Source organism: Megalobrama amblycephala, linkage group LG19, assembly GCF_018812025.1.
Source record: "Megalobrama amblycephala isolate DHTTF-2021 linkage group LG19, ASM1881202v1, whole genome shotgun sequence".
In the NCBI taxonomy this organism is placed as follows: domain Eukaryota; kingdom Metazoa; phylum Chordata; class Actinopteri; order Cypriniformes; family Xenocyprididae; genus Megalobrama; species Megalobrama amblycephala.
In genome coordinates this window covers 36,325,383-36,338,159 of record NC_063062.1, presented here as the reverse complement: position 1 = coordinate 36,338,159, position 12,777 = coordinate 36,325,383, and the positions used below count along the sequence as shown (strand labels likewise).

Sequence of the window (12,777 nt, the reverse complement as noted above, 5' to 3'; positions counted from 1 at the left end):
TCTTCAAAATATCTTCTTTTAAGGTGCCCTAGAACATGTTTTTAAAAGATGTAATATAAGTCTAAGGTGTCCCCTGAATGTGTCTGTGAAGTTTCAGCTCAAAATACACCATAGATTTTTTTTTTTTTTTTATTAATTTTTTTTAACTGCCTATTTTGGGGCATCATTATAAACGCGCTGATTTATGCTGCGGCCCCTTTAAATCTCGTGCTCTCCGCCCACGGAGCTCGCACTTGCCTTAAACAGTGCCTTAACAAAGTTCACACAGCTAATATAACCCTCAAATGGATCTTTACAAAGTGTTCGTCATGCATGCGTCGGATTATGTGAGTATTGTATACTGTTATATTGTTTACATCTGATTCTGAGTGAATTTGAGGCTGTTCTCCGTGGCTAACGGCTAATGCTACACTGTTGGAGAGATTTATAAAGAATGAAGTTGTGTTTATGAATTATACAGACTGCAAGTGTTTAAAAATGAAAATAACGACAGTCTTGTCTCCGTGAATACAGTAATAAACAATGGTAACTTTAACCACATTTAACAGTACATTAGCAACATGCTAACGAAACATTTAGAAAGACAATTCACAAATATCACTAAAAGTATCATGTTATCATGGATCATGTCAGTTATTATTGCTCCCTCTGCCATTTTTCGCTATTGTTCTTGCTTGCTTACCTAGTCTGATGATTCAGCTGTGCACAGATCCAGACGTTACTGGCTGCCCTTGTGTAATGCCTTGAACGTGGGCTGGCATATGCAAAGATTGGGGGCGTACACCCCGACTATTACGTAACAGTCGGTGTTATGTTGAGATTCGCCTGTTCTTCGGAGGTCTTTTAAACAAATGAGATTTATATAAGAAGGAGGAAACAATGGAGTTTGAGACTCACTGTATGTCATTTCCATGTACTGAACTCTTGTTATTTAACTATGCCAAGATAAATTCAATTTTTCATTCGAGGGCACCTTTATGTTCCACAAAAGAAAAAGTCATACAGGTTTGAAATGATATGAGGGTGAGTATGTGTGTGTGTGTGTGTGTGTGCGTGTGTGCATGCGTGTGCATGTGTGTGTGTGTGCAGTGTTACAAAAAAAATTTACTTCAGTAAAAGTATTGCTACTTAAGAAATAATTTACTTGAATATAAGTAGAAGTACTGAAAAATAGTATGACTCGAGTAAGAGTAAATAAGTAGTTGCTGAAAAACTACTGAAGTTACTACGTTACAAAGTACTTTAGTATTATTTTACTATTTTTACACACTCTCATGTAATTTTTCTCTTTCATTCATACTGGAAGCCAGAGGGCGCCCTCGCACAGAAAGTCCACAAGTGAGATTCATAGAAATATTAAACATATGACGTTCCAGGAAATCCCTTATATGGACATATACAGCTACAGCTGAATAACATGCAGATAGAGATGTTTTGACTGATACAACATCAAACATGAAGAGAATAACTCATGATTGTGAGGATATGCCTGTGTTTATCTGTGTTCTTCAAGACATATTGGGTATTTTCAGAAGAATAATGTCTATAATGCAGCACTAATCGTCATAGCCTTTTATATTTTATATATCTCACTCTGTGTTAAGAAGCAACATGGACCACATAAGTTATTTAAAACCAACTGATATGTATATATATAGGCTATATACAGTGATTTTGGAACACAACATGATATTAATCTTGTAAATTGTTGCGTTTGACACTATGCTAAGCAAATGTTCTGTAGCTATCCCTGTTGCCAAGAGCGATTGTTTAATAATTATGAAAAGTCCAATTAAGATCATTAAAAGATTAAATCATCAGAAAGGCAAAAGCAAAGAAGGGTAAGTGAGAGAAACGATCAAACAAATGAGGGATTAAAACAGTATGAATAGAAAAGTGCCAGTAAAAAAATAAAGTGGGGTACAGGTAAACAATAAAATGTTCTTTTTTCGCATCTACCAGGAGCTCACAGTTGCTCTAGTAATGAACTACAATTTTATGTGAATCTGATTTACAGATAAATCATGCTATCTTATTTCACTGTTGCTAATGTTGAGGTTATTTCAGCTTCGTACAAAGTTTGCTTCATACATTTAGTTTAACTGTATTGTTAAAGAGGGCAAGCTTTACATCTCAGCTGAGGTGTGTACATGCATTTAGACACTTAAATTGTTATTTCTCCAAACTGTTTTCTATTTACTTCAACTGCTCAGTGCTCTGGTAATATCAATGGTATGACCCATTTCAGGAGCTGCCAGAATATGAGCATACTGAGCATGTAAGTGAGCATACACTTACATTCATTAAATATTGAAACGCTAGCGATACTGATTCAAAACGCGAGCGTCAGTGATTGAATGTCAAAGCGCGGTTTGAACACAGAAAAGTGCCAGATCGCCCTGTTGCTCTGTCGGCACATTTGTCAAAGTACAATAAATGTAGCGAAGCTGAATACTTTATTTTTATTCAACTCAAATAAAAGTACCACATTTAATAATATTCAATAAAGTAGAAAAAAAGTGGCGAGGGTCTCTGCTTGAGAATGTCACTGTTAGTTGTCATTATCTTTTTCACATTCATCATTTTTTCTCTCTCGCTCCCTTTATTATGTCCCTCTTTATTTGCATGTTTTCATCTTTAATTTAAGCCGCTTTTAAGTGGGTAATTAAGCTGTACGAGCTCCTTCAGAAGACAGTGAGATGACAGGGTCTCTGTGCCAAGTGACACATCTTCAGAAGAGCTCGAACCCCCTTCTCCATTTACAGTGACAGCCCAGAGACAGAGGTGCAGCAGACTGACCCTCGGCAGCTTAAAAGGACCAACGGCTGCCAGAAGTGAGAGGAATTTTTCTCAATATATATCCATCAAATGCCCTGTGAGAGGATCCAGAGGAACAGACTGAAGAGATTCCTGTATCTGCTCATTAGCACATGAAACTGTGGCGGTGCAGAACTGTAGATGCTCAGAACCTAACACTTATTCAAACTCACTGACAGTGCTGTTAACAGTGTTTAACGCTTACGAGACATGAAACAATGTGTGTGGATGAACATGCAAATACAGTTAAACAAATAATAGGACAGCTAATCAATGGTCACTTAAAGTGTAAAATCAGACACATTAACAGTATTAAGTTATTCATGGAAGTTTTATTGATAATGCATATTCTATTTCTAAATCTAGTTTATTGAATTATTTATAATTGTATTATTTATTTTTAATTATTTTATTAAATTACGTATAATTGTGTTTTAAATAATTTATTTTAATAACTATGCTATAATAATATTCAGATTGGATTTAAGATTTGGCATGCTCTCCTATTTTTATTTATTTATTTTTTTATATTAAAAAAAGTTATTTTATTATTTTATTGTTTTATTGATTTATATATATATATATATATATATATATATATATATATATATATATATATATATATATATATATATATATATATATATTTTTTTTTTTTTTTTTTTTTTTTTTTTTTTAAATAATTATTTAAAATGTCCTTAGTAAGATGTTATAATATTCAGACTGGATTTAAGATTTGTCATGCTCTGGTTATTTTTAATTAATTTCTTTAATTATTTTTTATTATTTATTTTTATTTATGTTATATTATTTTATTATTTGTTTTAATACATTTTTTTTTCCTAAATAATGTAATAAATATATTTCAAATAATTTATTTTAACAAATTATTATTATTATTCTTTTTTTTTATATTTTACATTAATTAAACATTTCCTTAATAAGCTGTTATAATAACATTCAGATTGGATTCAAGATTTGACATGCTCTGGTTATTTTGTATTTATTTACTTACAACAAAATGGCCTTAGTAAGCTGTTATAATAATACTCAGATTTGATCAGACATGCTCTGGTTATTGAAACATAACACTAAAACATAATATTTACTGCACTGGCATGTATTACAATCTCTGATAAAAGTGTATCCCCATCAAAAAGAAAACATTGGCCCGAATCACTGCTGATATGTAATTTCATATGTGGCTGTTTGTCAATAGCAATCAAAACGATCAAGCAGCTCTCCACAGTGTCTAAGCAGTTACCAGTAAACACACACACACTCAAGCACCATTACCCTGACCGTCAACCCCTCGCTCGCGATAGGAGCTCGGCCAATTACCCACGGGGTCAAATGCAAAAATATGCGGTCATGCTCACGGTCACACAAACACACATCACACAAACACAGCACGTCACCCAGGGCGAGCCGCGCGGCGTGACTCAGGTCTTCATCTTCTCACCTCAGTGCACCAGAGCCAACCGCAGCGCTGGACAGAGCCTCGCGGAATAATGCATGCTGCGCATAACTTCAGCAAACCTGCAAAAACATGATACTCATGCTCACGGGATTGGGACTGGGTAGAAAAAAAAAAAAATGGTAACACTTTATAATGCCTTTAAAATGCATTATAAATGTACTCATAATGACCGTTGCAATGCATTAACAGTTAGTGCATTATAATATTGGCAGATTCCTTGCTAGACACACTTTGTTTAGTTTAATGCATAACTGTGGTCACAATTACTCATTAAATCATAATGCATTATAAGGTGGATTAGAAAACACAATTAATGCATTAAAAATACTTTTATAATGCGCTATATATACTCAGGCTTATGCCGGGAAAATATAGTGCATGTTAAATCAGTAAATTTAAATCAGTAAATCTATCCTTTAAAACATTTAAAACACCTGCATTATTTAAAAGGGGGAAATCTTTTGTCTGGGCACTTGGGTTGTGTTTTCATACATTTGATCAGTGACCTGTGTGATTACTGTATGTTTTTGGCATGAAGTGTCATTTTTTATTGATATGCAGTATAATACAGTATTTATAGTACACTACATGAAGTAACTTGAAACAGTTGAATGAGTTTTATACTAAATTTAAATTGTTTTCTTTAATAAGCAGTTTCTGACATCATTATGTCATGTTACATCAGCGAGAGTCTGATTATAATTCTTACAGTTCAACATGTTTTATTTACTCACCAAAGCTTGCATTTGCTGCTTGTTGAGTATTCATTTTGGACCTTGATAGTTAAATATAATTACAATCATATTCAAAACCCCCTCTCCTTTTTTTGCTAATGTATCAAAGTTCAACCTTCTGCGAACTCACTGACCCCTGATGTAGACAGTGGAAGTCTTCCAACACTGTTGCACTTCCTTACTCTGTCCTGTAGCACAAAGGTCGACAGAAAATGCAAAAAAAAAAAAAAAAAAAAAAAAAAAAAAAAGCGTGCATCCCAGGGCAGACACAATCTCTCTGCTGCAGATGGCACAGAGCACATGTTATGCTTAAATCTACTTTGACACGTGTCTCCCTTTGGACAGCATGGGCAATATTGTAAACTGTGTGTTCATGACAACCATCTGCCCTCAAGTGAATTTTGTGAAGTTTAAACTGAAACTCTCAGAACATTTGTTCACTTAACTTTCACTTTTATTTACACTACAGTTCACAAGTTTGGAATACAGTTTTTAAATGTTTTTTTGCAAGAAGTCTCTTCTGCTCACCCAGGTTGCATTTATTTGATGGAAATACAGTAAAAACTGTAATACTGTGAAATATTTATACCATTTAAAAGACAAATTTATGAAAAAATACCTACTTTAAAAATACTTTTAACACATTAGAAATTTAGGTCAGAAGACGGAGGCAAAAAGTAGTTTTATAAAGGAACAAATACAAGCAAATAAGGAAGATCCTACATCTGTGTGAAGGTGCTGAATAGGTTGGCAATTTGAAATTTACTTTATTAAAGTTAGGATTAAATTTCGATGGTGAGATGATTGAATTTGATTCATCATTTTCATCAATTGCAAGGGAATATATGGGATTATTATGTTATTTAAAACTAGAACTTTTGCCTAACTCCTTTTTTTTTTCCACTAAAGTTACAGTAGATGACATTATTAAGATGTTAGAAGATCTTCAAGGGTTCAAGTCAACTGGCCTGGATGGTTTTCCGAGATGCTGCAGATATTATAGCTCCAACTGTTAAGTTTATTGTGAATCTTTCTTTGGAAAAGGGTATAGTCCCATCTGACATGAAGATAGCCAAGATCATTCCATTATACAAGAAAGGAAATAGATATAATCCTTGAAATTCTTAGTGTAGCTTCAAAATTTTTAGAAAGGTTTGTGTATAAACAGATTTATTTAACAGATTTTATAAGGAAGCAGATTGACGAAAGGTGAAATGTGTGGTTCGGTACTCTTGGATCTCCAAAAAGCTTTTGACGCAATTAATCATTCAACACTGTTAGTTCAGACAAGACCACTTTGGCAAGTTACTTGAGTTTATTGAAACACAATTTATCTTTGGCGGTATGGTTCCTTATGGGGGTTCTTGCTCCAAAATTAATTGAACATACAAGAGCTTTAACATTAACCCCCCGCAACCATCAGCTTGGAAATTCATAGACAATTAAGACGCTTAGTTATGTCTTTAAAAGCAAACATGGCAATCGTGTAGATGTGGCAGTGGGATGTCTATACTGCAGCTTGGTTATGAGGATGAGTGTCTCTCAGCAGTGAGGTCCATGCCAGCTTTAGTGATCTGAAACAAAAGAAGACGACAACCAGAAGGTGCACAGTAATATGCTCATGCTTATAATGGGGAGGGAGGGAGGGTTGCGAGCAGTTTGAGCATACTTACCGAGCAGTAATGCCGTATCTAATAGGAGAATGGTAGTGATTGGAGCAATTTGACAGCTGACCGCGTCAGCTGGTCGCAGCACTATGCCTACGTGGCCTGACTGAACTAACGCTGCGCTCGATATAAATTAAGTATCATGGGTTTTTTGAGTATAGCGATAGCCTGGTTCAACAGAGGGTAAAAAAAACAGGGCAAAAGTCGGCACACCAGTGCTCCAAAAATGCAAAAAATGAAAAATGTACTCTCACACAACGGTAACGTTACCAGCATGCAGGCTGTTCATCAGACAATTAAAAATTGAACCAAAGATCACATGACAGGATCACATGACAAAAAAAGAAAGAAAGAAAGAAAGAAAGAAAGAAAGAAAGAAAGAAAGAAAGAAAACAATTATTAGACTTTCACATTTAGTATTGTGTATGTTTCTTTTGCCTTTTTGTTCCGTGACTTTGATTATTTTTTCCCTTTTTCTTTTTCTTTTTTTTTCATGTGATCCTTGATTAATCACCTGTTAGTATAAAGGCTTGTTGGTTCCATTTTGAATTGTCTCGAAGAAGAGCTTGCATGCTCGAAACGTTACCATTGTGACAGAACTTTATAACATTTTTGCATTTTTGGAGCCTTGGTGTGCCGACTTTTTTTCTGTTTTTTATTATTTCCTTTGTCGAGAACCCAACTTGAGCATTTTTGCCCATGATGTGCATGCTTTGGTCCTGTTTCTGCAGAGTTCAGAGGGTAGAAATTGATGTGATTCTCTCAGAGGAAACCATTATTAATAATGGAGTTCCTCAAGGATGTGTCTCAGGCCCCCTTTTGTTCCTCTTATACATAAATGATATGCAAGCAGTTTGAATGATTCCTGAAGGATCATGTGACACTGAAGACTGGAGTAATGATGCTGAAAATTCAGCTATGATCACAGAAATAAATTGCAATTTACAATATATTCACATTGAAAATTAAATTGCAAAAATATTTCACAATTTTAACATTTTACTGTATTTTTGATCAATTAAATGCAGCCTTGGTGAGCAAAAGCAAAAACAACTTAATTTATTTAACTTTTTAATGATCAAGGTGTCTTCTTTTCTTTCTCTCTCAGGATGATTCCCGCCTCCCATAAGTTGTTCATACTGAGCGATCTTGCCTCGTCACGGGACTACGAGCTCTGCGTCCTGGCCGTCTACGATGACGGCATCACGGCCCTCACCGGTACACGTCTGGTCGGTTGCGTGTCCTTCACCACAGAGCGTGAGTTCCGCCACTGCCGCTCCATCCACGACCAGTTCCTCGGCGGCACCATGATAATCGTCATCGGTGGGATCATCGTGGCGTCGGTCCTCGTCTTCATCTTCATCCTGCTGATGAAGTATAAACTTCACAGCCAGCACTACAAGCAGAAGGCCGCCCGGGTCAGTAACGTTTGTTCTCAGACCAACGGAGGCCAGCAGGGGGCGGCATCGGGCCCTCCACCCAGGTCGTCGTCCTCATCGGGCTCCTCCAGCAAGCCCTCTGTCCCGCTTGGGTCAGACAGACAAGAAGGGTCTCACGGCCTAGAAGGGGGTTATGGAGCGCTAAAAGGCACCACGGTGGTGGACTTGAACCCAGAATATGGGAAATCCGTAAAAGAGGATGACTCCATATCGCAATAACACAGGGTTCAATCCCGCCTCCCTTCCCATTCTCTTCACACCTCAACCCATTCAGTTTTGTTTTCTGTTGCCGGCATCCTGCAGCCTTACTGAGGATTTTCTCCTGTCCAAGGTGAGAATGCTTCTTTTTTTTTTTTTTTCTCTCTTCTCCTCTATCTGTTAAGGTTTGTTGCTAGGTAACTGGTTGCCAACGTGATAGAATCTCCCCACACTACAGCGATGATGCAGAGATGTTCCATTTCTGTTAATTAGACCTCATTTAATGGATAAATTACAGGCATACTGGCTCTGCTGTCTGTCTGCGTCAGGGCAACGGGCCTAAAAAGATTTCCCGAACGGTACGGTGCACTTGAGATCACTATTTAAATTGATAGCCTGACAGTTGTTTAGTTCGATAGGATGCATTTGAATTACAAAGGCGTAAAATTGAAACGCTATTCCTAGTTGGGATGTTTGCAGTGCAAATGGGAGGAAATCATATGGTTTGCACATTTCAGCACATTAGGCTCATATGTATTTTATGCATATCCCTGCTGAGTATGGAATAGCACATATTACTATTTTTCCTAGCGAGATGCAGGTCATGTTTTCTAAATACTGGCTGTATCTGAATTATCACTTCACCACAGTATTATGAGTCCACATGATTTCATAAATATATACTAGGGGTGTGACGAGATACTTAGTTCACGAGAACGAGACGAGACTGACTGGCTTCTCTCCTGTATGATTTCATATGTCTCTTTACACCTTACTGTACGTGAATTATGAGCTTCCGGGTCTTCTGATTGAGGCTGTGTGTGACCTCCTAATTGAACTCCTTTCCACAAATTGAACATAGAAATAAAAAAAGTATAAATAACAAAAATAAATAACACTCCTAATTTGAGCACATCAGGGAGCTTGCGTTTTACTTTCACTTTCGAATTTGCGATCGCACGTACTCTGTTTATAGGGAGTGGCGGTACTGAGTGCGCATTCTACAAGATAAGACATTTATCAGACGTTTAGGCTCTGTTACACAATGAATCCTCTGCCATGTTCTTGTCAGTCATCTCACCTTACTCTCATCAGGTGTTCAGTGAACTTCCTGTTGCACTGTGTGCAACTCTGCAGCCCGTGCTGGATGAGCAGAGTTACAATAGTTTACATTATCATTATCCAACTGAATTAAATGGTTTTTATCTCTATAAGAAAGCAAAATGACAGTGGAGTCGGTGCCACGGTGGGCTCCGTAATGTAATGTAAACGTAGAGGTGGTTTCAGAAGGGGGAGTAAAGTAGAAAACTATATTTCAGTCACTTTTCCCTGCTATTTTCCTTCTTGTTAAACCAACCACCAGCACACCGGCAACACTAGAGGCATTGGTTTGTACTCCAGTTTGTATTCAGTCAAAGCCCTAATGCCCTTAGAGGCACAATCTAAGTTGGCCAGGTTCCTCACGCTTACAGCAGTGTGGATAATATCCGGCGATGGACCACCTCAGCTCTCAGAATCAAGAGTTGAGTCCATTTAACATAACCAGGAGAGAGCCATCTCAGTGAATTGGTCATGGATGCCTTCTATTGAGAAGCCTCAGAGGAGCCCTGAATGGGCCAGGATGAAAGCACAGGTGGAAGCGTATCAGTTTAGTTGAGAAACAGCACCTCCAACGGACAGAAATCGAACGCTGCATGACTGAGAGTTGAAGGGCAGAGGTGTCTGTCAGGGTCACTGTCAGGGGAAACTTCAAACGGCTTCTGCAGCGAGCCTTGTGCTGCCTGTACAATTAGGTGAACAAAGAGTTACTATCTGATCAGGTTGAAAGACTTTTCTCAACCATAAGAGTTAAATCACCTTTTTTGACCTGCAAAAACATCCATCTTTTATTCCAGATCTTGATCTGATTTTGAAACGCCCCGTAGCTCCTGTCAGCACCTCTGGATCGTACAGTGTTGAGGTGCTTGATGTTTTACTTTATTCACCTGTAGCCAGGGTTTGAAATTAACTCATTTTTGACTACTAACGTTTTAGGCCATTCAGAATTTCTACAGTAATACATTTTTTCAATATAATAATAGTTAGTTTTTTTTTTTTTTTTTTTTTTTTTTTGCATATTTTGTTATTTTAAATGCATGCAATTTTTAAAGATGTGGCACTTTTTTGTGCTTTGTTTTGCTAATGTTTGAAGCTCCTGCTTGAAGGGCATCGTTTATGAATCATCACCCGCCGGTAATGAGTTTGAGTCATTTATGAGTTATGAGCTAGTGAGTTTATGCGTTACCTGCCACGATTGGCGGGTATTATTTTCAAACCCTGCCTGTAGCTCAATTGAGTACTGATTCATGATCTAACATTTTGATGGACCACAATTGATTGAAATGCAGGTCCTGTTTCTAAAATTAGAGCACAGCTAGAGCTACTTCTCCTATTAGCTTTAGATGGATTTACATTTCCTTTTGCTCAGTGTGAAATGGGAAAGATTAGGATGTGGGGATAAAGATAGAAGAGCTACGGAGATAGAGAAAGGCACTATGATGGAAGAAAAAGGGCCGATATGAGTATTGTGATGGGGGTTTAGAGATTGAGATAAGGCCTAGTGTCTCAGATATTGAGACAAATGGGCTAATCTGTGGGGTGGGATGTTGTAGAATACCAGAAGACCAATAGTAAAAGGTAATTACTATTTGTTGTGCGCAAAATGGGCCTCAACCTCTCTTCTCCTTCCCTGCCGACAGCCATTGCAAACCAGAATCCCTCCAAGCTGCAGCAGAGCACGCTGCGCTAAAAATAGCCATCTGAATGAGGCCTAGCATTAGCGAGCTCACTGCAGATAACTAGCTTGCTGCAACATATCAGGCCTTGTCCTTGCTGCTGCTTTGATGCTTTGTTCTGCATTATATCTGGGAGGAAAGTCTGAGTAAATTGATGATGGTTGGAGTTAATGAAGTCGTTAAATGTCCAATTAGCATGCGCTATGTATAGGCACCCGTTCTGTCTGTTTATGCAAGCTCAGCCAATGTTGTGATAAAATTGTTTGCGTATCCTTGAGTGTCGTTTCCTCTGATACAGATTAAGTTTAGTGCGATAATATTTGCTGAAATAGCACTGTTAAGGTACATGCTGGAAAAAGCCAAGCTACAATTGTAATTATCTAGGTAGTCATTAATTTTACATGATTTATTTATATGCATTAGTTTACATTTACATTTATGCATTTGGCAGCTTTTATCCAAAGCGACTTGCATTGCATTCAAGCTGTACATTTGATCAGTTAATGCATTCCCTAAGAATTTTTTAGTTAATGCATTCCCTAAGACTTTTTTAGTTAGTTAGTTATTTTGGGGATCCCCAAGTATTGACCTAAAGTATTTACCCCCTGATATTTTTAGTTCGTTACTTGTTAGTTAGTTATTTCATTGATCCCCAAGTACCGACCTAAAGTATTTACCCCTTGATACACTATAGAGCCAAAAGTATTGGGACACCCCTCCAAATCAATGAATTCAGGTGTTTCAATCACTTCCATGGTCACAGGTGTATAAAATCAAGGACCTAGTTATGCAGACTGCTTCTACAAACATTTGTGAAAGAATGGGTCGCTCTCAGGAGCTCAGTGAATTTAAGCGTGGTACTGAGATAGGTTGCCACCTGTGCAATATGTCCATTCATGAAATTTCCAAACTACTAAATATTCCACGGTCAACTGTTAGTGAAAATCACAGAGCGGGTTCAGCGCATGCTGAGGCACACGGTGCACATAAGTCTCCAACTTTCTGCAGAGTCAATAACTACAGACTTACAAACTTTGCATGGCCTTCAGATTAGCTCAAGAACAGTGCGTAGAGAGCTTCATGGAATGGGTTTCCATGGCCGAGCAGCTGCATCCAAGCCTTACATCACCAAGTGCAATGCAGAGCGTCAGATGCAGTGGTGTAAAGCACGCTGTCACTGGACTCTAGTGTTCTCTGGAGTGACCAATCACACTTCTCTGTCTGGCAATACGATGGATGAGTCTGGGTTTGGTGGTTGGCAGGAGAACGGTACTTGCCTGACTGCATTGTGCCAAGTGTAAAGTTTGGTGGAGGGGGATTATGGTGTGGGGTTGTTTTTCAGGGGTTGGGCTTGACCCTTAGTTCCAGTGAAAGGAACTCTTAATGCTCCCAACTTTATGGGAACAGTTTGGGGATGGCCCCTTCCTGTTCCAACATGACTGCGCACCAGTGCACAAAACAAGGTCCATAAAGACATGGATGAGCAAGTTTCGTGTGGAGGAACTTGACTGGCCTGCACAGAGTCCTGACCTCAACCCGATAAAACACCTTTAGGATGAATTAGAGCAGAGACTGTGAGCCAGGCCTTCTCGCCAACATCACTGTCTGACCTCACAAATGCGCTTCTAGAAGAATGGTCAAAAATTCCCATAAACACACTCCTAAATC

At 37.9% G+C, this 12,777-nt stretch overlaps 1 protein-coding gene across 1 annotated transcript in view; it reads left to right on the top strand.

The window, feature by feature from the left end:
* si:cabz01090165.1 (uncharacterized protein LOC100333421 homolog) overlaps positions 1 to 12,777 on the top strand; it is a 196,734-nt gene that overhangs the window by 182,107 nt on the left and 1,850 nt on the right. Inside the window, exon 4 of the mRNA XM_048168655.1 lies at positions 7,807 to 8,468. Coding sequence (XP_048024612.1) covers positions 7,807 to 8,356 — 550 coding nt within the window. The 3' untranslated portion in view covers positions 8,357 to 8,468. The remainder of the gene's footprint in view (positions 1 to 7,806; positions 8,469 to 12,777) is intronic.